The following is a 26,007-nucleotide window of genomic DNA, read 5'->3' on the forward strand; positions in this document are numbered from 1 at the left end:
CCAGAACAGGCTAATCCATGAAGACAGAAAGCAAATTAGTGGTTACCCAGTTTGGGGTGGGGGGGTGCTGCCAGTGACGGGACAGGGATGGGGAGTGACTGCTAACGGGTTTTCCCTCTGGCGTGATGGAAATGTTCTGGAACTAGACAGAGATGATGGCTACACAACATTGTGAATATAGCAAACACCACTGAACTGTTCGCTTTAAAAATGGTTTCTTGGGGCACCTGGGTGGCTCAGTGGGTTAAAGCCTCTGCCCTCGGCTCTGGTCATGATCCCAGAGTCCTGGGATCGAGCCCCGCATTGGACTCTCTGCTGAGCTGGGAGCCTGCTTCCTCCTCTCTCTCTCTCTCTCTCTCTCTCTGCCTACCTCTCTGCCTGCTTGTGATCTCTATCTGTCAAATAAATAAATAACAAATCTTTTTTAAAAAGTAAAAAAATAAAAATGGTTTCTTTTATACACATTTTGCCCCCAAAACAAAGTCGTTCTCATCTTTCGGAGGTTTTCCCGAAGCATTTCTGTGAAGGACACACACTTCTCTCTGGGGGCTGCTTCACAAGGATGCAGGAGGAGGGAGGTGGGTGGGGCTTGAGGGGGTGGGATGGGTGTCTGAAGGCCCCCTGGGGCCAGTGACAGGTGCTTGGGAATCACCTGTACCTTCTTCTGTCCATATTCATGTACACAGCCTTTGCCCACAACCCGAAAACAGAGCATTCCTAGGAAAACTTTCATAAGCTGGAACAGCATCAAACATATCTCCTGATACCTAAAAGTACGAATTACACTTCACTTTTATGAAAGATATACATCAGTACTAGAATGTGTGTTGTTTTTTTTCTTGTAAAAGAGAAAATCCTCTTTGGAGTTCTTTCGGTTAGCGAAATCAGGGACTGATATAAGTCTTTCCCCACAGCGAAACCATAATCAGAACTTTCAGAGTGTGGACTATCTATATTCACGACTCTTGATCATCAAGTTAATAAAACATTCCGCATTTCAAGACTTGGTTTAACGATGTTCCTAGAGAGTTCCCCATGAGCAAAACGGAAAATCCTCAAAAGTGGAGCCGATCCCAGCCTCTGCCCCCAGGGGTCCCCAGGATGCCAGCCCAGAGCCCCCACCCTGCCTAGCTGTGCGATCTGGGCAGCCAGCCTGACCTCTCTGGTCCCCACCTGTCCAAGGCAAGGCGGGCACCTGCCAAAACTTGGCGGTCCCTGACCACACCCCCTTCTCTCCTCTCCTCAACCCTTCTTCCTGGAGGAAGTTGCTAGAACCTGTATATAAACCCCCATCAGGGCATTGAGATCCTCAGGCTGGTTTCCTCTCACCGTGAGGGGAAAAAAGAGGTTTGGGCAGGGCCTAGTTCCCCTTATCCTCCCCCTCTCCAGGACCGTGGATGTCCTCCACCTCTATCTCATGCTCACCCCGCCTGGAAGCCCCACACCTTGTGGCCCTAACCAGCCCAGAGCGGGGTCTGGACACACTGGTCTCATTTCCTGATTTCCTGGGGCCACCAGCAGGGAAGACTCCTGGGGCACAGAGCGGACTCCTTAGAGAAGTCGGCAGCCTGGGCCCCACCCCGTCTGTAGTATAGGCCTCAGTTTCCCGGCCTGCAAAATGGTCTTGGTGGTGCCTCTGCCCACTCTCACGCAGTCATGCGGATCCACTGAGCTTACGGGGGAGGGGGGGTAGGTTTAGCCTGGGGCGGGCCACCCTCCTGTCCCTCTCCAGAGCAGTCATGGTGGGGCGGGGTGGGGGTGGTGCTTGGAAGGCGGGTGGGGGTGTGGCTGCACCGCGGAGGCGGCCTGGCAGGTGGAAGGTGGGGCCACGCGGGAGGGGCGGGGCCTGACCGTGCAGTTGTACTTGACGCAGTCATCCCAGAAGCGGCTGGCGGAGAACTTCTTGCGGAGGACCACCGTCAGCCCGTAGATGAGACACTGACCCACGCCCATGATGTTCCCTGCAGAGGGCGGGCTCGGTGAGGAGTCCCCAGTCCCTGCCCCCCACCCCGCCCCCACCCACCCGCAGTACCTGCGGTGTGGTACAGGGGCAGGCAGTCATAGAGCACGTCTGCCACCTGCATGCTGTAGGCGTGGTGGCCGAAGGCTGCGATGCGGTAGTACCTGCAGGGGCGGGGAGTGCAGGGGCTGCGAATTACATCCTCCCGGGCAGGGGAGTGGGGGGAACGTGCAGAGAGGGGCGCAGGGGGGGGGAGGGGACAGAACACCGCAGGGACCCAGGCAGAGCCAGCCCAGCTCACAGGGGTGCTGGAGAGGAACATGCTGCCAATAATGTCAGTGGTGCTAGGGGCCATTAGAAATAGGAGAGCAGATAAACGGAGAGAGGGGCTGAAGGTGACACAGCCAGAGAGGCTGGGGGATCCTGTGTGGGGAGGTGACGCATGAGCTGAGACCTGGTGAGATGGAGCCATGGTGGGGACCGGGGAGGGCCGGGGAAGAGCTGCCAGGTGGAGGACATAGCATGTGCAAAGGCCCTGAGGCCAGAAGGACACTAGTGGATCTGAGGAAGTGTAAGGAGCTGAAAGGCTAGGAGTGAGGGGTGGAGAGAAGGAAGAGGACAGCAGAGAGAATTGGCAGGCATTGCACAATGCGACCATGGATTTTACTCTGAGGGCCAAGGCAGGTACAGGGAAGTCTGGCACAGGGGGGTCTGGTTTAGGATTTTAAACCCTTCTGCAGCCACTGAGGGGAGCAGGGCCATTAGGGGTAGGAGGAGGAGCAAGAGACCAAGGAGGGACACAGAGCACCACTATCCTGAGATGGGCTGTGGGTTTTACTGGGTTGAGACAGAAATGTTCCCAAGATCCCAACAAGATTGAGGGAAAGGGTCAGCCATAGAGGCAACCTGGAGTCACTCTCCAAACCTGGGATAAGGCCCATGGGCCCCTTACCTGCTGTGCACTACAATGGCAGCCTTGGGCAGCCCTGTGGTCCCCGAGGTGTAGATATAGAAGAGTCGATCTGCAGGAGATGCGTGTGTTGGAGACCGAAGACTGGGTGGGTGGGACAAGAGGACAGGGTAGGTAGGCACTGGCTGAAGAAGGGTGTCCCACCCTGGCCTCACCATCCATGCCCTTGTCAGGGGGCTGTGCCAGGGGGGCTGTGGAGGCCTCCTTCAGCAACGGGTCCAGGAGCTGAGTGTCTGGCAAGATGCCCTCAGGCCCCAGTTCTCCGGAGCAGAACTTGACCAGGCTCTTCCCCAGCTGTCCGCTCACCTCGGCCACTGCTGCAGTCCAAAACAGATGTCACGGTCAAGGATGGCCAGGGCCCCTCCCAAGGCCTGGGATGCACCACACCATCTCCCGGTCCTAGAAACCCGGGAGTCCCGACCCAAGGTGATGCGTGCACCCAACCTCACCTGCCGCCAGCTCCCCTCCGAAGATGAGGGCCTTGGCCCCCGAAGTGCCCAGGCAGAAGGCCAGGGGCTCGCGCCGTAGGTTAACGTTGAGCAGAGCGGCTTCCACGCCCACCTTGGCCAGGCCCAGCCAGAGCCCCACGAACTCTGGCCGGCCCTCCAAGAAGATGGCCACCACGTCACCTGGTGCAAAGCCCAGCTGGCAGAAGAGGTTGGCCACAGCATTGGAGTAGGCATCCAGCTGCGCGAAGGTCCAGCACACATCACTGCCTGCATCCACCAGTGCCAGGCGATCCGGCTGCCGCCGCGCCACCACCTGGAAGATCCGCGGGATGGTGTGGCGGGCGCGCTGGTGCCTCCGCAGCTCCAGACGGACACGGATCAGCACGAAGAGGCCACTGGGAGGAGGGCGGATGGAGGGGATGAGGTCACTGGGTGCCCTGCCTGGCCTCCAGACCTCTCCAAGCCTCAGCATCTCCATCTGGAGAAAGCAGGGGGGAAAGTCCTGCACCCCCAAGGAAGGCAAAGGTTCAATAAGGACCTTTTGGTCACTGGGTCTCTTGGGGGTACTAAGGGCATAGAAAGGGCAATTTGCCAGCCAGCCCAGAAGTACACAGATGGTCAAAGCTGGCCATGCCATGCCATGCCATGCCATGCCATGAAAATCAGAGTGACTCTGTCCTTCTCCACCCCAGCTAGTTCAGTGACTCTGAGGGAGCCAGGGTCCAGTCCTGTCCTTCTTTTTCTCTCCTGGAACATCCAGAGCCTCCCATGGACCCCACCACCACCTTTAGCCTGGATTCCTCATGCTGCATCCACCCCAACCTGGTGTCCTTATCACCTCCTCCAGGAAGACTTCCAGGGCTCAGCCCCTGCACTGTGCCCACTGCTCCTCCATCAAGCATAGAGTCCCCCAAATGGGGCCAAACTGGGGCAGGCACTGGCTGGGCTCAGAAAACTCTCTCCTGCCCACCTTGGAAGCTCTCCCTATCCCCTATTCTCCATCAAAGCCTCTGTGCAAAGCCATTCGATAATGGGTGCTCCCCCCACCCCTAGATCGTGAGCACCCAAGGGGAAGTCACATCTGGTTTGGCTGAGGAGCCTGGCACGTACTAGGTACCCAATAAACAGGCCGGACTGTACTCATGTGCCCAAACCTGGACCTCAGTGTGCCCTCCATCCCTGGAGGTAGCAGCCAGCATAGAGTCAGATTTTTCTCATCTCCCAAATGATGAGCATCTCCTGTGTGCCAGGCTCCCAATGGGCAAGACCCAGTGGTGACCCGGACATAACCCTTCTCCCCCTCCAACTTTCTCCTGCTCCACCTCCCTTTCCATCTTGCTTCCCCTGCCAGCTCCCCCTTGCTCACTCACTCCAGCCACGGGGCCTCCTTGTTCCTTGAGCACATCCGGCACACTCCTACCTCAGGGCCTTTGCACAGGTCATGCCCCCTGCCTAGACCACTCTTCCACCAACATCTACATTGCTCCTACCCCACTTGCATCAGATCTTAGCTTAAATGCCACCCTCTTCAGGTGGCCATTCCCGGACACCCATCTGTTACGGTACCATCACCAACCCCCTCTGATCCCTGCTTTGTTTATTTTTCAACACAGCACTTACACTGTCAGATGCCCTGTGCAGTTTCCTGACCTACCATCTTGCTGCTGGGCTATCTATCTCTCCCTGCTCTGGATGACAGGCACTTGTGTCTATTTTTGTTCTAGGCCCTGGAGAGACAGCCGTGGAGACAGACCAAGGCCCCACTCTCCTGGAGCGCAGTGAGCCTGCCACAAATAATCCCACAGGACACTCTTAGAGGGAGAGAGAGAGAGGCATCTGGAGCTCTCATGCCAGACCTGAAGCCCGCAGCCCAAAAAAAGCAGCCACCTCTTTACGGCTGGCCAGATCTTTGGTGAGAGGAGGAGCAAGGTCCCAGGCCAAGACCTCTGTGAAGAGAGGCAGGACAGGCAGGGGGACAGCTGTAAGGACCAAAACCAAAGGTTTGGTGGGGGGGTTACCACCCACCAGTCCCCTTTGGGTGCCTGCCCCGTTACTCCCAGGGTGACTGATGGCCTCTAACCACAGAGCTCTGCTCATCCAAGCCCCTGTTTGCAGTGACCAGGGGAAGTGACGCCTGCCTCCCACCAGGAGCCTGGCACATAGTAGGTGCTTAGCAAAGAGAGGCTGAATGACTCCCTTCAAGACCCTGAATCTGGAGCCCAGGAGCCCGTCCCTCCCTGGCGACCAGTGCAGAAACACGGATTCCTTCATGCCCACACAGCAAGCACCTGCTTTGCACAGGTGAAGCTGATCACGTGGGAGACGCAGATCGGTGGGTGCGGTGGGGGGGGCGGCCCACAGTGAGCGCTGGGGGGCTGAGATACTGGTGGCAAAGGGGCGGGAGGAGTCTTGTGGGGAGATGGGGATGCTCTGTATCTTGATGGTGGTAGTTACCTAGATCGAAAACCCCAAACGTACACTTAGCACGGGTATATTTCATTTTATGTAAGTGATACCTCAAAAACAACCCATGGGAACAGAGCCAATTGGCAGTTGCCAGGGGCTGCGGGGAGGGGAAAGGACTGCTAATGGGAATGGGGTTTCCTTTTAGGGTGATGGAAATGTTCTGGAACCAGATGGAGGTGGTGGTTACGTAACTGTGAATGTGCTCGATGTCACTAAGGTAAATTTTATACACACTTCACTACAATAAAAATGAACAGGACAACTCGGGAAGAATATCTTGTAGCAAGGTTAAAAAGGGGGAGTCTTTGCCTCCCAGAGACAGACTCTAGAAAACTAACAGGTGAAAGGATGTGCCCGTGGGACTCCGAGAGCAGAGGGAGAGTCAGTGAAGGTCATGGATGTTGGGGGATGGGCACATGGGCTCAAAACATTATTCTCTCCACTTCCATAGGCAGGAAATCTTCCATAATAAAATCTTTTATTTATTTTTATTTTTTAAGGGGGGGGCAAGGGGCACAGGGAGACAGAGAAAAGGGAATTTTAAGCAGGCTCCATGCTGAGACATGGGACTTGATCTCACGACCCCGAGATCGTGACCTGAGCTGAAAACAGGAGACGGATGCCTAACCAGCAGCGCCATCCAGGCACCCTCTCCCCACAAAAATGTTTTAACCCTCCAAACAGCCTGTGAAGCCCCGCCTGCCCCAGCCTCCATCTATCTGTCCACTTCATCCTGCCATCTATTCCTCCAGCTTCCTCTCACCTCCTTCCCTGATTTTCAGCCTGGCAAAGGTTCCTGCCCCTGGGCCTTTGCCCATGCAGTTGGCACTGCTGGAATATTCTGCCCCAGACATCTCATCAGGCTTCCTTCACATCCTTTACCTCTCAGCTCCAGCTCCTGCCTGGAGAGGTCTTCCTTGCCCTGCCCAGCTTGGATCACTATGGCTGTTTGACAACCTGCCTGCAAATCCTTGGCAGTCTTCACTTCAAAAGGCAGGTCCTATTTCCCTGCCCCTCGGGAAGGGGCAGACTCAGGGACTCACTTCTAATGAAGAAAACATAGCAACAGTGATGCTGTGTGACTTCTGAGATGGGGGCACAGAGACAGCACCCCCTTCCTCTAGGCACACCGATCTTCTCACACTCTCTGGGGACAGTGGCCCTCAAAACCCAGCACCAAGTTGCAAAGAAGCCCAGACCATGTGGAGAGCCCATATACAGGTGTTCTAACAACACGTCTGAGTGAACAAAACTTCGGGTGATTCTGGTCCCAGATTCTGAGTCGGCCAGCGGAAGCCCCAGACTTGGCAGAGCAGACAACATGGTGACATCTGACTTCCTGACCCAGAGAAACCACAGGAAATAATACTGGGCCTTGTGTTAAGCCTCTAGGTTCTGAGGTAATTTGTTACGCAGCCATGGAACTGATGGGTAACTGCTACGCTCCCAGCCCGTTTTATTCCTTCGGAGCAATCATCACAATCGGAAATGACCAGCTTCCTTTATGGGTTTCCTGGCATTTTATGTTGATGTCTATGAGAGTAAGCACCCTGTCTATTGTGTCCGGGAATACAGTACTGGCACGAAACACAGGCCGATGCTGGTATCCTACCACGCTACGCAAACACAGCCCCGCCCCCCCCCATCTGCATGCAACTGTGGCTATTGAAGAGTGTCCCCAATAATTCATGTCCACCGGAAACCTCAGACGTGACCTCATCCTGAAGTAGGATCTTTATAGATGTAACTGAGGTGCATATGAGACGAGGTCATCCCGATTCCCCAGGCGGGACCTAAGTCCACTGACAGGTGTCTTTTGAAGGAGAACCCAGAAACACAGGGGACGAGCCTCAAGACACCTGGAGCCCTCGGAAGCTGGAAGAAGCAAAAGAGGATTCCCTCGAGAGCTTTCCAAGGGAGCACACCTGCCGACACCTCGATGGCTGGCTTCTGGTCGCCAGAACTTAGAAGAAGACAAATTCCTGTGGTTTTAAGCCACACGTTTGTGGTCAGTTACAGCAGTCCTGGGACACGACAAATGAGCACAATAAGATCCCCCACCTCCCAGGTCATGCTGGGGAGAAAAGAGGCCAGAGGTAGACCGCTGAAGATGGGGCCTGGCACATCCTATATGCCCAACCAACTCTGTTGCTATCCTTTCCCCCCGGGAAGGAAACATGGTGAATAAGAAATCAGAATGGAATTAGCACTTTATCTGCCCAGCAACTTCATTGGTATTCACCCTGCAAGGAAAAGAGAGGAACAAGCAAGTTATAAGAGCAGGGGTCAGCCCGCAAAGCCCCCAGGGGTAAGGCAGAGAGGCAGAGGAGGCGGCGGAGCTGGTTTCTCAAGCACCTGTCCAGGAGCTCTGAGCGCCAACACAACCCAGGAGAAAAAAGTGCCCTAGAGTTCACGATCTTAGTTCAAAGCCTCCTTGACTGCCTACAAGCTGTGGGGGCCTGGGCAGACCCTGCCCTCCCTATAGGCCTCAGTTTCCTTACTTGGAATGTCCAAAGACTGGACCAAACGACCTCCAAGGTATTCTCCAGCTCACCAAAGTGTAGGTCCTGCCATTGCCCTATTTACAAACAGGAAGTGGGGCCCAGAGCAGCCACCCAAACAATGCAATTCTCAGCCTAATATCTGTCAAGCATGTTAAGTGCCCAGCCAAGAAGAAGGGTTGAAGAAGAGGGATCCGTTGTTCCTCTGCCCAGCGGGATCCTGCCTCTGCGCTTTGCACCTGCTCTTCCCTCTTCCTTTCCCCAGATCTTTGCAAGGTTGCTTCCTCTCATCTGCCTACTTGCGCCTGAGGCCCTGCCCTGATCACCTTGGCTGGAGTCACCACCAGTGATCCCTGCCCCACCCCCAACATGTTCAAGCCTTCTTGTCAATTTCGGATGTTTTATTATGTCCTCGTTGCCTTTTTGATTATTCTTCTCTCACTAGACTGTGGGCTCCACTGGACACATTCAGAGCGTGTCACACTGAACATGCTGTCCCATAAGCCCAGATGGGGTGTGGCACCTAGGAGGTTCTCAGGGATGGAGAGAACAAATGACTTTCTCCAGTGCAGACCAGCCAGAATCTGACCTTCTTGGCAGCCCAGCCCGGGCCCCACCATGACTCCATGGGACCAGCACTGTAGTCAGTCTTCCTGGTCTCCTGGCTCTGGTCTGGGCCAGGCCCCATTCCCTGCACAGCAGGGTGAATGGTGGCCCCCAAAAGACATATCCAAGTCCTGGCCTCCAGAGCTTGTGAAAGAAACCATATGTGGGAAAAGGATCTTTGTAGATCTTAGTTAGTTGAGGATCTTAAAGAGATCGTCTTGGACTAAGGTAAACCCCAAAGCTAATGACAAATGTCCTTATAAGAGACAGAAGAGGAGACACAGACACGGAGAAGAAGGCCACGTGAGAATGGAGGCAGAGATAACGGTCAACCTCCCTTCAAACCAAGGGACTGCCATGGAGCACAAGCCGCCACCGGAAGCCAGGAGACAGGCATGAGAGAGTCTCCCTCAGAGCCTCCTGAAAGATCCAGCCCTGCCCACAGCCTGACTTCAGACTTCCGGCCTCTATAGCTATAGCAGAATTAAATTCGGATGTCTTAGGTCACCCAGTTTGTGTCACGGGAAGTGAGCACCGGCATACCTCAGAAATATTGTGGGTTTGGTTCCAGACCACCACAATACAGCAAACAGCACCACAAAGCAAATCAAATGAATTTGTTTCCTACGGCATATAAAAGTTATGTTTACGCTATACTCTAGTTTATTAAGTGTGCAATAGATAGCATTATGTCTAAAAGACCAATGTATGTATCTTAATCAAAAAAATACATATTTAAGGGAGGCAGGGTGATGGACATTGGGGAGGGTATGTGCTTTTGGGTAAATTGGAAGGGGAGATGAACCATGAGAGACTATGGACTCTGAAAAACAATCTGAGGGGTTTGAAGTGACGGGGGGGTGGGAGGTTGGGGTACCAGGTGGTGGGTATTATAGAGGGCACAGCTTGCATGGAGCACTGGGTGTGGTGAAAAAATAATGAATACTGTTTTTCTGAAAATAAATAAATTGGAAAAAAAATACATATTTAGAGACCACTGAGTAGCTCAGTCAGCTAAGCACCTGCCTTCAGCTCACATTGTGAACCCAAGGTTCTGGGATCGAGTCCCACACTGGGCTCCCTGCTCCTCAGGGAGGCTGCTTCTCCCTCTGCCGCTCTTTCTTGCTCTCTCTCTCTCTCTCTCTCATGAATAAACAAATAAAATCTTTTATTTTTTTTTTTTAGAGATATTATTTATTTGACAGGGGACAGAAGAGGGACAGAGGGAGAAGGAGAAGCAGGCTCCCCGCTGAGCAGGGAGTCCGACATGGGACTCGATCCCAGGACCCCAGGACCACAACCAGAGCCCAAGGCAGTTACTTAACGAACTGAGCCCCTTCAGCTCAGGTCATGATCTCAGGGTTCTGGGATCAAGCCCTGAATCGGGCTCTCTGCTCAGCAGGGAGCCTGCTTCCTCCTCTCTCTCTGCCTGCCTCTCTGCCTACTTGTGTTCTCTGTCAAATAAATAAATAAAATCTTTAAAAAAAAAATACTTTATTTAGCTCCTTTCTTCAGCTAAAACATGCTGACCATCATCTGAGGCTTCAGCGAGTCATAATCACTGATCAAAGATCACCGTAACCGGGGGGGTGGGAGGTTGGGGTACCAGGTGGTGGGTATTATAGAGGGCACAGCTTGCATGGAGCACTGGATGTGGTGAAAAAATAATGAATACTGTTTTTCTGAAAATAAATAAATTGGGAAAAAAAAAAAGATCACCGTAACCAATATAATGATAATGAAACAGGAGTTTGAAATATTGCAACAATTATCAAAATGTGAAAATGTGACAGAGACACAACATGAGCAAACGCTCACGTGAGAAGAAAATGGTGCCAAGAGATGCGCGCAACATAGGATTGCCACAAACCTTTAATTTATAAATAAAAATAAAAAAACCAAAACAAAGCAAAAAAACCCACAATATCTGCAAAGCACCATAAACCGAGATATGCCTATACACCATGCTTCATCTTCAATCCTTGTCTTGCTTACTGTTCTCACCCCAGCACCTAAAACAGGGGAGCCCATGTTTCCATTCCTACTGTCCAGCAACAAGTCCACTTTCGTCTTGGTTGCCCCAAACCCTCCCTGCTGCGCCACCCTCCTCCTCCTCGGTGCATGCCAGTCTAACAATGCTGCTCTCCTGCTCAGAACCCTTCCCTGGGCACACGACGCTCCTCTGCTCAGCATTCAAAGCCCTAGAAATCGGGCTCCGCTCGGTGACCTCTTTGGCTTCTTGAACTCCCAGCGCATACACCTCCCTGCAACACATAAGCAACTTTCACACAATCTCTTCAACATGAAACACAGCAGTCCCATGTTCCCTTTCTTCTACCCAGAGAAGCTGTCACAGGCATGTAATGGCTGGAACCACAGCAGCCAATATGAGACCATGAGGGTACCCAGCTGGAGACAAGAAACCTTTACAGCAAGGATGGCAGAGCATAAAGACAGAAGGAACCCGAGTCAATGACAACATACGGCACAATGAACTGACCGGCCCAAAGCCATCTCAGGTCAGAACTCCATGTTATAATCAGCTGTAAATGTTCCTAACTGCCAATGCCACTCCAAATTGGGATTCATGCTCCTTACACTCACAGGTGACTAAGGTAGGTGTGATCACTGCCTACATGGGGTTTACGATTTAGGGAGGAGAGGGAGTTAATAACCAAGGAAATAGCAAAGAAAAACAATGGTAGTCTTTTTTTTTTTTTTTTAAGATTTTATTTATTTATATATTTGTTTGACAGAGAGAGATTACAAGTAGGCAGAGAGGCAGGCAGAGATAGAGGGGGAAGCAGGCTCCCAGGAACCTGAAACCATGACCTGAGCGGAAGGCAGAGGCTTAACTCACTGAGCCACCCAGGCACCCCAGCAATGGTAGTCTTATAATAAGTTTCCTAAAAAGGAAACAAACAGACTGATGTGATAGAGCATAACCAAGGAAGACATTATCCATGGGAATGGGGGAGGCCACGTTGAGGAAGCAACATCTGCACTGCATTTTAGAGGATAGGAAGGAGGCAGCAGTCGATAAAGCTCAGGGGGAAAGCATTCCAGGCAGACAGTACCCTGAGTGCAGAGGCCTGGAGGCAGGAAGGACACTGGCACATTTCAAAGACAGCCAAGGTCAGTGGGATAGAGAGAACAGAGAGTGGGAAGAGACTGCACAGGGATGGGACTCTCTCCACAGCTCTGGATCAGTCCACTAATTAGAAGATCGGTCTCGGCCTGTTAAAGTCACATGGGGGAAATGATAGCATTATTCATTTGTAGCTTTCAGTAAGTAGAGGATGGAAAGAACCCAATGTCCTGCAGTAGGGGAGGGGTCCAATGAGCAATGGTCGGTCCTTACAATGGAAGGCTGTACAGCCATTATGAGAATGGGGCCCCAACACAGGTGGATGAGGAAGGAGCCACAAGTGAGAAAAGGCATGGGTGATTTCATGCAAAGCTGGCAGATCAAATACCCAGACACTGACTGATCACTGTGCTTCCCTGCCACCCCGCCCCCACCAAAATAGCCAGTAAAGGGATTTTTGTTTTTTAAAGTGTGAACACAAAGACTAGGAAAATGGGAATGGAGACCAAATCTCCCCACTTCTGGAAGCTGGGGAGCAGTGATGACAGATGGGGGTCCCTGGAAGTGGGAGAAAGCTGAATCCCAGGCTCCAGTGTAGAATGGGTAGAAATGTGTCTAGGAAGCAACCTTCTATATAAAATCAGGAAGTCACAGGGATGTAACGTACAACATAGTGACCATAGTTCGTAATATAGATCTTCCTCCGGGTGCCTGAGTGGCTCAGTCAGTTAAGTGTCTGCCTTTGGCTCAGGTCATGATCCCAGGGTCCTGGGATCGAGCCCCATGTTAGGCTCCAGGTTTAGTGCAGAGTTGGCCTCTCCCTCTGCTTGAGATCCCTGCTTGTGATCTCTCTCTCTCAAATAAATAAATAAAATCTTAAAAAAAAAAAAAAAAACAGATCTTCCTCGACTTACAGTAGTGTTACATCCCAATAAACCCATCGTAAGTTGAAAATACCCTAAGTCGAAAATGCAGTTAATACATCTAACCGAACAGGGGCGCCTGGGTGGCTCAGTGGTTAAGCCGCTGCCTTTGGCTCAGGTCATGATCTCAGGGTCCTGGGATCGAGCCCCGCATCAGGCTCTCTGCTTGGCGGGGAGCCTGCTTCCTCCTCTCTCTCTGCCTGCCTCTCTGTCTACTTGTGATCTCTGTCTGTCAAATAAATAAATAAAATCTTTAAAAAAAAAAAAAATACATCTAACCGAACAAACATCACAGCTTAGTTTGGCCTATCTTAAATGTGCTCAAAACACTTACAGACTCTCCACAGCTAGGCAAAATAATCTAACACAAAGCCAATTTAATTAAGTGTTGAGGGCGCCTGGGTGGCTCAGTGGTTTAAATTAAGTGTTGAATATCTCACATAAGCTATTGAATACTGTACTAAAGTGAGAAATAGAATGCTTGGGTGGACCGCTTACCCCCGATCGTATGGCTGACTGGGAGCTGAGGCTTACCACCCAGCATCACGAGAGAGTCTCACACTGCCTGTCGGTAGTCTGGGAAAAGATCCAAAATCAAAATTCAAAGTACAGTTTCTAATGAATGCATATCACTTTCACGTCACTGTAGAGTGGACAAATTCTAAGTCAACCGCTGAAAGCCAGGGACTGTCTGTACTGTAGTCCATATTGGAAACTTGCTAAGAGGTGCACCTGGGTGGCTCAGATAGTTAAGCATCTGCCTTCAGCTTGGTCATGATCCTGGGGTCCTGGGATCGAGGCCCACATGGGACTCCCTGCTCTGTGGGGAGGCTGCTTCTCTCTCTCCCTCTGCCTGCTGCTCCCCCTGCTTGTGTGTGCTCTCTCTCTGTCAAATAAACAAATAAAATCTTTTAAAAAAATGAAGTTTATAGGGGCGCCTGGGTGGCTCAGTGGGTTAAGCCTCTGCCTTCAGCTCAGGTCGTGATCTCAGGGTCCTGGGATGAGCCCCACATTGGGCTCTCTGCTTGGTGGGGGGCCTGCTTCCCTCTCTTTCTCTGCCTGCTTCTCTGCCTACTTGTGATCTCTGTCGTCAAATAAATAAAATCTTTAAAAAAAAAAGTTTTTAAAAAATTAAAAATAAAATCTTTTACTTTAAACAAATAATGATCACAATAAGAAATTCCAAATGTGAGGGCATAAGTCAAACATGAATAGAAAGGTTAGAAGGTGGGACGCCTGGGTGGCTCAGTTGGTTGGACGACTGCCTTCGGCTCAGGGCGTGATCCTGGAGTCCCGGGATCAAGTCCCACATCAGGCTCCCAGCTCCATGGGGAGTCTGCTTTGCTCTCTGACCTTCTCCTCGCTCATGCTCTCTCTCACTGTCTCTCTCTCTCAAATAAATAAATAAAAAATCTTTAAAAAAAAAAAAAAAGAAAGGTTAGAAGGTATATTTGAAGAAATATCACAGAAAGTAGGATAATAAGATAGAGATGGAAAAGAAAAAACGAAAATTAGAGAACCAGCCAAGAAGGTCCAACATTACGTTTATTCAATAAATAGTCATCAGGGGTGCCTGGGTGGCTCAGTGGGTTAAAACTTCTGCTTTCGGCTTGGGTCGTGGTCCCGGGGTCCTGGATGGAGCCCCACATTGGGCTCTCTGCTCCGCGGAGAGCCCGCTTCCTCCCCTCTCTCCCTGCCTGCCTCTCTTGCCTACTTGTAACCTCTGTCTGTCAAATAAATAAATAAAATCTTAAAAAAAAAAGTAGTTATCAAACCAAATGCTGTTCCAGATACTGAATAACAGGAGTTCCAAGAAGAGCAAAGGAAATAAACTTAAGTAAATCATCAATATCATTCAAAAAAACTTCATGGACCTGAAACCAACCAAAAGATCATACAAAGAATAGAAATAGGGGTGCCTGGGTGGCTCAGTGGGTTAAGCCTCTGCCTTCGGCTCAGGTCATGATCATAGGATCCTGGGGTCAAGCCCCACATCGGGCTCTCTGCTCAGCAGGGAGCCTGCTTCCCCCCCCCCCCGCCCGGCCTCTCTGCCTGCCTCTCTGCCTGCTTGTGATCTCTGTCTGTCAAATAAATAAATAAAATCTTTTTTAAAAAAATTTTTTAATATTTTAAAAAATAAATAAATAAAATCTTTTTTTAAAAAATCTTTTTTATAAAATCTTTTTAAAAAAAGTCTTTTAGCCCACCATCTTGAAAAGATCCCAGAAGCTTCCAGAAAGGGAAAAAAAAAAAATCAGAAATTGGGAGGGTTTCTGACTTCTCAACAATAATGTGAAAAGAAATGTCTTCATTTTTTTTTTAAAGATTTTATTTATTTTTTTGACAGAGATCACAAGTAGGCAGAGAAGCAGGCGGAGAGAGAGGGAGGAAGCAGGCTTCCTGCTGAGCAGAGAGCCCGATGCGGGGCTCGATCCCAGGATCCTGGGATCATGACCTGAGCCGAAGGCAGAGGCTTAACCCACTGAGCCACCCAGGTGCCCCGAAATGTCTTCATTTTTGAAGGAAAATAATTTCCAACCTAGAAGTCTATCCCCAGACCATCAGTCAAGTGTGACGGTAGAAATTAAAATCTTTTCATATGTGAAGGGTCTCAAAAAATTAACTTCTCAGGGTGCCTGGGTGGCTCAGTGGGTTAAAGCCTTTGCCTTCTGCTCAGGTCATGATCCCAGGGTCCTGGGATCAAGCCCCACATTGGGCTCTCTGCTCAGCGGGGAGCCTGCTTCCCACCCCCTTCTGCCTCTCTGCCTACTTGTGATTTCTGTCAAATAAATAAATAAAATATTTTTTTAAAAAATTAACCTCTCATCCATATTTCTCCAAAAGCTAATAAGGATGTGCTGCAACAGAGCAAAGGAGTAAACCAAAGAAAAAAACCACCAGGGATCCAGGAAGCAGGGTATCCAACCCAAGACTTTTCAAGATGGCGGGCTAATTCCATTTTTTTTTTTTTAAGATTTTATTTATTTATTTGACAGACAGAAATCACAAAGAGGCAGAGAGGCAGGCAGAGAGAAAGGGGGAAGCAGGCTCGCCGCCAAGCAGAGAGCCCAAAGCAGGGCTCGATCCCAGGACCCTGAGATCATGACCAGAGCCGAAGGCAAAGGCCTAATCCACTGAGCCACCCAGGTGCCCACTAATTCCATTTATTCTTATTTTTATTTTTTTAAATTTATTTGCCAGAGAGAGAGAGAGCAGAGAGAGAGAGAGCGCGCAAGCGAGTACACACAAACAGGCAGAGAGGCAGGCAGAGGCAGTGAGAGAAGCAGGTTCCCCGCCGAGCAAGGAGCTCAATGTGGGACTCGATCCCAGGACCCCACAATCTGACCTGAGCCAAAGGCAGCGGCTTAACCCATTGAGCCACCCAGGCGTCCCCCCGCTAATTCCATTTTTTAAAAAAGATTTTATTTATTTATTTGACAGAGATCACAAGCAGGCAGAGAAGTAATACCCATCCTCGGGATGGTGGCTAGGATTAAGCCTAGATGATGGCTATGCAACAGGTGCAGGAGGCAACGAGCCTAGCCTGGACAATTTGAAGGCTAGAGAGACTTCTCCAAAAAAGGTGAAACTGAAAGCCCATCTTATGCTATAAAAGTCATGAAAGAAGAGAGAGACAACCGTTGTCTGGGCTTGAAGTAATGATAAATACCAAGAAAACTAACAAATATAAAGGCAACCAATAACCTCAAAGAAAATACACAAAGGTTGTTAACAGAATAAAAAATGATCATAGTATACTAGACAGCTCAACTGAGTGAGAATACTATTACTGTTGAAAACAATGTAGAGGTGCCTGGGTGACTCAGTTGTTAAGGGGCTGCCTTCGACTCAGGTCATGATCCCAGGGTCCTGGGATCGAGCCCCGCATCGGGCTCCCTGCTCGGTGGGAAGCCTGCTTCTCCCTCTCCCACTCCCCCTGCTTGTGTTCCCTCCCTTGCTGTGTCTTTCTCTGTCAAGTAAATAAAATCTTAAAAAAAAAGAAAATGTAAACACCAATTACTGAACTGACCAAATTATAATAATGGATAATAGTCAAGTCTCATTATTGACAGATTTCTTCATTGCAAATCTGCCTGCTCACTAAAATTTATTTGTAATCCCAAAATCAACATCCACATTACTTTCATAGCCATTCGAGGACACACACAGAGCAGCAAGTAAGTTGCATTGCCAATGTGTACATTCCCAGGTTAGGTCAAACAAGGCAACACTCGGCCTTCTTGTTTCTGCTCAAGCTGTAAACAAGCATCCTTTTGGCAGTCTATTTAGCACCACATTTTTTGCATTTTGTCCTTTTTGCTGGTGATTTTGCTGTTTAAAAGGGCCTCCAGGCATAATGCTAAAGTGCTCTCTAGTGTTTCTAAGGGCAAGAAGGCTGGGATGTGCCTTACTTAGAAAGTTTTGTTCAGGTGTGAGTTACAATGCTGTTGGCCATAAGTTCACTGGTATTGAGTCAAGAAAATACATTTCTTTTAAAAGACTATGGTGTGGGGATGGGGGTGCGGGGCACCTGGGCAGCTCAGTCATTAAGCATCCATCTTCAGCTCAGGTCATGATCCCAGGGTCCTGGGATCGAGTCCCATATCGGACTCCCTGCTCACTGGGGAGCCTGTTTCTCCCTCTACCCGCTGCTGCCTCTGCTTGTGCTCTCTCTCTGTCAAATAAATCAATAAAATATTTTTTAAAAAATAGATAAATAAAAAGACTATGGGGGTACCTGGCTGGCTCAGGCAGTAGAAAATGTAACTCTGAATCTTGGGATCATGAGTTCAAGCCCCACACTGGGCACAGAGCTTGTTTTGGAAAAAAAAAAGGGGGGGGGAATATATATGAAATGAAGTCTATTTTTAAAAAAGATTTTATATATTTATTTGACAGACAGAAATCACAAGTAGGCAGAGAGGCAGGCAGAGAGGGGGTGGGGAAGCAGGCTCCTGGGTGAGCAGAGAGCCCAATGCGGGGCTTGATCCCAGGATGCTGAGATCATGACCTGAGCCCAAGGCAGAGGCTTAACCCACTGAGCCACCCAGGCGCCCCACAAGGTGTCTCTAAATAGAACAAACATAAAACAAGGTTATGTATTGCTTGGTTGATAAAAATGCTGTGACCAAAGGTTTGCAGAACCCTAACCCTGTACTTGCCCTAGGAATGATGGTTCAGTATTTGTTAATCCAATGTTTGCAGTGACTTTATAAAACAAAATTACCGCAGATAGTGAGAATCGACTGTAATAATATTGGGACAATGAAGGTATGGAAAAACACGTGTCTGTTGGGGAGCAGGGCGTACATGTATGTAGAGGGACAGGAAGAGCGTGAGGACAAGGGGGATAAAGGGGTGCCACATCCCTGTCTTCCACGGAGGGAGACGACTGATGAAGTGTCCAAGTGAAAAAATGCAGATATCATCCCATAACCCATTTAGAGACGGCGGAGTAAAAGCCCAAAGGAGTCAGACAAGACCTAAGAGTCATTCCAGGTAGGGAAGGAAAAGTGTGGGTGTGGCCGAAAGGTGGGGCACGCAGCTGCCCCTCGAAGTAGAAGGCTCAGAGGCTTTCATCTCAAAGCTCGCGTGACTTTAATAAAATTTAAAAATGACAAGTAAGGGGCGCCTGGGTGGCTCAGTGGGTTAAGCCGCTGCCTTCGGCTCAGGTCATGATCTCAGAGTCCTGGGATCGAGTCCCGCATCAGGCTCTCTGCTCAGCAGGGAGCCTGCTTCCCTCTCTCTCTCTCTGCCTGCCTCTCTGCCTACTTGTGATTTCTCTCTGTCAAATAAATAAATAAAATCTTTTAAAAAAATAAATAAATAAAAAATAAAAATGACAAGTAAAAATGGAAAGAAAGCACCAGGTGAGAAACAGGACGGAGAACATGAGGGCATCTGTAGGCACAAAGAACAGGTGGGTCTGTGCAGATTTTTCTAACTGTATCTTGGGAAAGTGGCAGAAGATGCCTCTAAGGAAGGAAACTGCAGGGCTGGGGGCAGCAGAGAGGACAGCATTCACTGTAAACCTCTCTCTAAAATTTGAATTTTGTGCCACGGGTTATATATTGACTATTACACAAAACAAGTAAACACAAAATATTAAAAGACACCTGTTGGGATGCCTGGGTGGCTAAGTTGGTTAAGTGTCTGCCTTTGGCTCAGGTCATGATCCCGGGGTCCTCGTTCCCCGTACCCATGTCCTTGCTCAACAAAGGGTCTTCTCCCTCTGCCTCCCGCTCCCCCTGCCTGTATGCGCTCTCTCTCTCTCTCTCTCTCTGACAAATAAATAGATAAAATTTTTAAAAATTGAAATAAAACAAAATTTTTAAAAAATTAAATAAAAATAACAAAACAAAATAAAAAACAAAAAATAAAATAAAATAAAACAAAATTTAAAAAACAAAGTAAACAACAACAACAAAAATAAAACAAAAATTAAAAAATAAAACAAAAAAAACAACAAAAATTCACCCACCTCCCTGGTCAGATCCTGATATCTCACCCATTCAACAGTGAACAGAGTAGCTAAGATGAGCAGCCTTAGCATTTATTGAGCACCTACTGTGTGCCAGGCACTGAGCTAACCTCATGGGCACCCTCCAAAGTAGGGTCCTAAGATTTCCACGTGACAGGTGATGGGATGAGGTGGGTGCTCAGAGAGGTGAATTCACATGCACAAGGTCAGCCAGCAAGTCAAGACAGAATAGCCCAGAACCAGGCCCCAGCAGGGGGAGCCTGCTGCTCCTCCACAGGCTTGCCACAAAGCATTAATAAAGTATTCACCGCGTACCATGAGGCAGGCCAAGTGCCCATGTTGCATGCAGATGTTCAACGCATGCTTCCTGAAGAGGCGGTACCACACAACGACTGTTTTTACAGAGGGAGGAAGTGAGACTCCGAAGGTACGACTCCTGGGGCCAGCAAGGGGCACAGCTGAGGTCCACAGCTAAACACACTGGCTCTGGCCACCCAGCCCCCAACCATCCAACCCACACAGCCGCCAAGGCCCCCCCTCACCGCCCCCAACCAGCTGATGGCAGCCAGCACGAATGCATTTGAGTGCCTACTGGGTACCCAGCTCTCCTCTGAGAGTTTGCCATGAATAAACTTCACAGAGCACCCCAAGAACCCCAGGAGCTGGCACTACTTTTATAGCCATGGGGAAAGGACCACCAGCAAGACTGGGAACCAGAGCAGGCAGCTCCAGCCAAGAAGCGCCCCCACAGCCCCCATCTATAAGTGACATTCCAGGCAACGGGCACTGAGGCCAGAGCTAGTGATGATCAGGGTACATGAGCACTTAAGGCAAGGCCCAGCCCTTACCAACTGTCCCATCCTGCCCTCGCCCCCATTTTCTCCGGAGCACACCCACGTGGGCAGGCAGTGGACTCCAGTGCTCTTAGCTCTAGCCACTTGCCTGGGCTGCCCCACCTGGCAGCAGCCCAAGCCACCCCTACCCGGAGACAAAGAAGCCACTGTCCACCTCTGAGCCCTTCCTGAGATCTCTTCTCACCCTTCTCTTCTTTCTATTTCTTCTGCCCCCTCATGTTTTCACCCCGAGCCCCAGAGCACCAGAACAGACAGAAACCAACTCGATAAACGGGATCAGATTTCAGGCCGCAAATACGGGACATGGGATGAGGTGGGAGAAGATGCCCGGGTCTCAGTGCAGGCCCCCCACCATTCCCAGCACTGCACAGTAGCTAAGAACAGGGACCCCAGTGTCCTAAGTCCTCCTTGGCTGTGCATTCTAGGTCAATGACCTCATCTCTCTGTGCCTTGGTACACCAGCCTGTAAAGTGAGGTTAGTAGGCATTCCTTCTTTCTAGCACTGTGATCCTAGTCCCTAGAGAGGGCTAAGCAAGCTGCATTAGTTAGCTATTGCTGTGTAACAAATCATCTCCGCAATTACCAGTTGGAAACATTTCTTATCTCCCAGCTTCTGAGGGTCAGGAAGCCAGGAGGGGCTTAGCTGGGTGGTTCTGGCTCCAGGTGTCTTGTGAGGCTACAATCAATGTGCTGGCTGGGGCTGGAGTCCTCTCAAGGTTTCACTGGGACAGAATCCACTTCCAAGTTCACTCACATGGGCTGCCTCGCATCAGGGCAGCCAGCTTTTCCTAGAGGGAGCGATCCGAGAGAGTACTGGTGATGGAAGCCACATTCTATTACTAATCTTGGGTATAGTATCCTAGTACTTTTGCTGTATTCTATCCATGGCAAGCAAATCACTAGAGCCAGCCCACACTCAAAGCATGGGGGGGATCATATGAAAGTGAAGACCAGGTGGTTGGGTCATCTTTGAGGCAGTCTCCTACAGAAAAGTGTGTCAAGCCCAAGGTCAGGGAGTTGTAGTCCGCCCAGCTCTTACTCCATCCCCGGGGGAACACAGGCAGGCACAGATACTCAGGATCAATGAGGCACAGCTGGGGCCTGGACAAGCCCACAGTAGCAAGGGAAGGGCTGCCAGCCAACACACACAGCCCATATTCCTGCCCTATGCCACCCTATGTGGAAACCAGTTCATCCAAGGTGGCACGAAGACCCCACACAGCTTCCCTTGTGCCCCCACAGGGCCCCCAGCCTGGCTGGGAGAAAGAGGCTCAACAATTAAAAGGCAAGAAATCAGACACATAAGAGAATTACAAACGATGGGGCGCCTGAGTGGCTCAGTTAGTGAAGCAGCTGCCTTCGGCTCAGGTCCTCATCTCGAAGTCCTGGGATCGAGTCCCACACTGGGCTCCCTGCTTGGCCGGGAATCTTTTCCTCCCTCTGCCTTTCCCCGTGCTCAAGCTCTCTCTCTCTCAGATAAATAAATAAAATCTTTTTTTTGGAAAGCATTTAAATGCAGATAATTACAAATGACAGATGCTACTAGTGGCACCAAGTCAAGCTTTGGAGCCATGCTGCCTAGGTTCTAATCCTGTCCCCACTACTTGCCCCCTGTGTGACTCTGGGCAAGGGACCAGCCTATGCTGTGCCTCAGTTTGCTCATCAGTTAGATGGGGACAAGAGAGTACCCACATCACAGGCACAGCATAGGCTGGTCCCTTGCCCAGAGTCACACAGGGGGCAAGTTGCTGGGAGGATTTAAAGAAGTCATGTTTAGCCTTGGCATGGAGGAAGCACTCTGCAAATGTTGGCCATTCTGCCAAAAAGCCAACAAGGTGGGAGGGCATACAGGGACACAGTGTCAGGAGAGGGCTCTTGGGGTGACATTCAAGCCACAGCCTGATGAAAAGGAAGAGCAGAGAAAGAGTGATCCAGGCAGAGACAGCAGCAAGTACAAAGGCCCCAGGACTGCACATGTTGAGGGCCAGCAAGAAGGCCAGTGTAGCAACATCATAAAGCATCACCACGCAAAAGGAGGCTTGGCGTGTTCCAGGCAGAGGGGGAACATCCTGAGCCTGACAAGGCATGCTGATGTGAGGGTCAGGTGAATCTATGAAGATGGGGAGTGACGAGTGGGCAGATCCCCTCGTAGGTCACAGAACCTAGTGTCCAGCTGGAGGTTGAGTCTTTCTCCTGCAGAGGATGGGGGTTGTGGAGGATGTGTCAACAGAGGGCACAGTCAAATCTGGTCAGAAAGACCAAAGGCAGAGGCAGGGGCCAGGGCATGGAGAGAAAAGGACGAATTCTAGAAGGTTCGGAACCAGTCAATTGGCGGTGGGACTCTTCCCAACTCATCCCATCCCTGCTGCTCACAGAGCCAGTTTCTTTACCCTTACAATGGGTTAGTTAGTTTACCCCACCTCACCTGTGAGGATCAGCCCCGCAGACCCACAGCAGGTACTCAGGCATTCCCATGTGGTGGTTGTTATTAAGATTCTTTCCAATGGGAACCCCCAGCAACACCTATTTCACCCCAGGAGGACCCCCAAAAGCTTCTTCAAGCATTCCCCTTGGAGACACGCCAGAGACCTTCTTCCAAGGAAACCCGCATAGGACACCAGAATCCCCTCGTGAAAGATCACGATCTCTAGAGATCCCCAAACAAGTCTTGGAATACGCAGCAACGTCTCCACAAACTCTGAACCCCTCAAATCCTGTACAGATCCGAAACTTTCAAAGAGCACCCGGGCCACAGAGAAACCGGTAAATGGCCCCCAGGAGACACACACCCTTCAGAAACCCTAAAAGTCTCTTACAGATGTCTCAAGAAGCCCCTTCATCCCTCACCCACCGAGAAAGCCCTAAAAAACTCCAAAGTGTCTTTGCATCCCCCAAAGACCACTGGGTCGCCACCCAGGGCCCCTAGAGACCTATGAAAATCCCTGAAGAACCCCTAGAAGCCTCTCACCGTCACCAAGTCCCCACAGAGACCCCCAAATAACCAAGCCTCCCAATCAGCCCCGGCTCTCTGGAACACCTACCAGCTGCCCAGAGATCTCCAAGCTATCGCCCAGTCCCCTGAGGTCTCCCAAACAGCCTCTAGAATCTTTTTCTTTTTTTTCAGCCTCTAGAATCTTGAAACTTACTCTCTCCCTCCACAGACCGTCTAGCTGTCCCCTCCAGTTCCCCTCAGAGACCCCCAATCCGTCATTCTTTCAGGTCCCTGCCCCGCCCCTAGCCCCGCCCTCATCTAAGCCTCTCCCGCCAGTCTCCAAAACCCCTCACCCCAAGCTCTCAGAGCCCCCGACTCCGCCCCTGCAACACCCCCGCTCTGATCACCCCCCAAGACGCGCAGCTGGTCCGGGGCCAGGCCCCGACTGCACTCACAAGAGGTCCCGCCTTGCGGTCTTGCAGACGATGCGCAGGAAACGCCAGCCGCCACCGCCCACGTACACGCCGAGCGCCGCAGCTGCGCTCCAGGTCCACGGCAGCCCCAACAGCCACAGCAGCACGAGCGAGACCACGGAGGCCGAGCCTGCACCGGGAGCTTGCATCCTGGGGAGGCGGAGAGCTCTCAGGCCGCGGAAGGCTGGGGCCCCGCCCCCAGAATGAGCTCCGCCCCCAGCTCCCGGCTCCGCCTCCTCAGGGAGCCCAAGCCACCCCCTTCGAGCCCCGCGCTCTTGCCTGGAATTAGCCAGGTCCCGACAGACTCCGCCCCCGGATCAGGGCTCCGCCCCGTCCCATGCTGGGCACAGGCCTCCCTCCTCTTCTTGGCCCGGCTCAAGCCTCTTTGCCAATTCTTAGCACAGGCCACGCCCTCAGACGCAGCTCTTAGACTCCGCCAGTCACTGTCAAGACCTACCCCACGTCTTGACCTAGCGGCTGGGCTCTGAACCCAAGCTCCGGGCTCACGACTTGGCCCCAAACATGGGCTCCACCTCGTCCCTACTACAGACACAGGCCCTTCCCAGGCACTTGATCAGCCTTCCTCCATTGCCGTGATCTAGCGCCGTCCTCGGTTACAGGATCCACCCCAGTTCCCACAGGGCCGGGGCTTTCCTCCAAGACCCGTCTCTATCTCTACTCCGCCATTCATTCCCCGCCCCCAGATTGGCCTCTGGTCCCGCCCACAGTCAACGCCCCGCCCACTCCCAATTAGGGCCCCCCCCCGGCCCGCCCCTAACCCAGGCCCAGGTTCCGTCCCCGGCCACTGGCCCCGCCCTCGGGCTTTGGCCCAATCGACACCCTCTGGACCTCCCTCTGGCCCACCTAGAGCCCTAGGCCCCACCCCATCTGCCAACCCAGGCCCGCCCCAAGGCTATCTTCCGACCTGTCCAGATACGAGCTCCTCAGCTGCTTAGCCAAAGCCCGCCCCTTTCGGGAGGCCACGACCATAGAGAGGGGCCCCAGGCCAGAGAGACGACGGCCAACGAGACCGGAGCCTAGAACGGCCCAGAAAGGGCGAGCGCTGTCTTGGAGACACCCAAACGGCTCCCCCACTCCCGCCCCCGAGCGGCGTTTAGAAAACAGGTGCTCCCGCACCCTAGGGGCGTGGCTCAGGGCTGAGCACTGGATGGCAAATGGATTCCTAGCCCGGGGGACCAGAAAGTCTCGGTTCACACCCAGGGCCTGTGTGTACTGGGTTCTCGCCCCGTTTATCCTGAGTCTAGGCTGCGACGCCTCTTGGGTCTTACACATTCCAGGGATCCGGAGAGTCCTAAACTCACAGTCTAGGAGCCTCAGGATGTTCTAAATCCAAACCCCACCTCAGTCTTAATTATACATTTCAAGGACTCAACTAATCCCCAATCCATAACGCAAAATCTTGTCAGTTAAATCTCAATGTAACACCCCAGGAGCCCAGGGACGGCAAAAGCTACACGCCAGGTTCCCACCCCCCACACCGGAAGTTCTAAATGCCCACCCAGAGACCCAAAAGCCCTCCTGATCAGGCACGGGCCAGCGCTGGCCTGGCTGCCCACTACCCTGGACCCTGGCTTACCTGGAGCGGTGCACAGACCCTCAGTCTTAGCCGCTTCCTCGTGGGTTCCCAGAAGCTGAGGCAGGGACGATGAGGCCAAGACAGAGGACTCCAAACCTAGCCTGAGAGTGGGGGCCCTCCGGAACCACTATTTCTGCAGACTCCTGGGCCCGGCTCCGCCTGTGCTATGCCCATGCAGGCCACCGCCTTGGATCCCTCCCTCCAAGCTCCCCCTCCTTTGCCCCCCTGCCCACCCCACCCCAGCTTGTTTTCTGCCTTGCTTTGGCCGACCTTCTCAGCGCTCTCCTTGGGAGGCAGCCAGGGCCTGCTTCCAGCACCATTTGGAGGACAGGGCTGGGCAGGCTCCCACCCCTCCCACATGCTACCATTGGTGCCTGTAGTTGCCCGGGGTTGGTGGAATGGGGGTTAAGGGGGCAGATCTGGAGGACAGGCCCAGAGCCAGCCACTGGATGGCTATTTTCTTGGACAGGGATCAGCAGAGTCGGCAATGACCAGTAAGCACAGCTGCGCTCTTATCCTGTCAGGTAGCCCTGTTGTGCTCACCCCATTTTACAGGTAAAGAAATCGAGAACCAGAGCTGTCACATGAGCTGGAGCTGAAATTCTCTCATTCACAAATGTGGGCTAGAGGCTTGCTCTCCCACCTTCCTCCACCTCCCCCTACCTTCCCTCCTTCCTCCTCCCTAAACTTCTCCTCCCCCTCCTCGC

General features: G+C 51.5%; 1 protein-coding gene across 3 annotated transcripts in view; it reads right to left on the minus strand.

Annotated features, from left to right (window-relative positions):
- The window catches only part of SLC27A1 (solute carrier family 27 member 1), a 35,396-nt gene extending 9,389 nt beyond the window's left edge, over nucleotides 1–26,007 (minus strand). The window contains exons 1-7 of one of the 3 annotated variants that reach the window (XM_044253957.1): nucleotides 25,301–26,007; nucleotides 23,686–23,853; nucleotides 3,380–3,774; nucleotides 3,086–3,247; nucleotides 2,913–2,982; nucleotides 2,033–2,124; nucleotides 1,852–1,961 (exon numbers count right to left, since the gene is read on the minus strand). In XM_044253957.1, the coding sequence (XP_044109892.1) occupies nucleotides 1,852–1,961; nucleotides 2,033–2,124; nucleotides 2,913–2,982; nucleotides 3,086–3,247; nucleotides 3,380–3,774; nucleotides 23,686–23,852 (996 nt within the window). In that variant the 5' untranslated portion in view covers nucleotide 23,853; nucleotides 25,301–26,007. Of the gene's footprint in view, nucleotides 1–1,851; nucleotides 1,962–2,032; nucleotides 2,125–2,912; nucleotides 2,983–3,085; nucleotides 3,248–3,379; nucleotides 3,775–23,685; nucleotides 23,854–24,160; nucleotides 24,382–25,300 lie in introns of those variants that run through there. The other 2 variants (XM_044253959.1, XM_044253956.1) reach the window with 2 other exon arrangements.

This window comes from Neovison vison, chromosome 6 (genome assembly GCF_020171115.1).
Source record: "Neovison vison isolate M4711 chromosome 6, ASM_NN_V1, whole genome shotgun sequence".
Lineage (NCBI taxonomy): Eukaryota > Metazoa > Chordata > Mammalia > Carnivora > Mustelidae > Neogale > Neogale vison.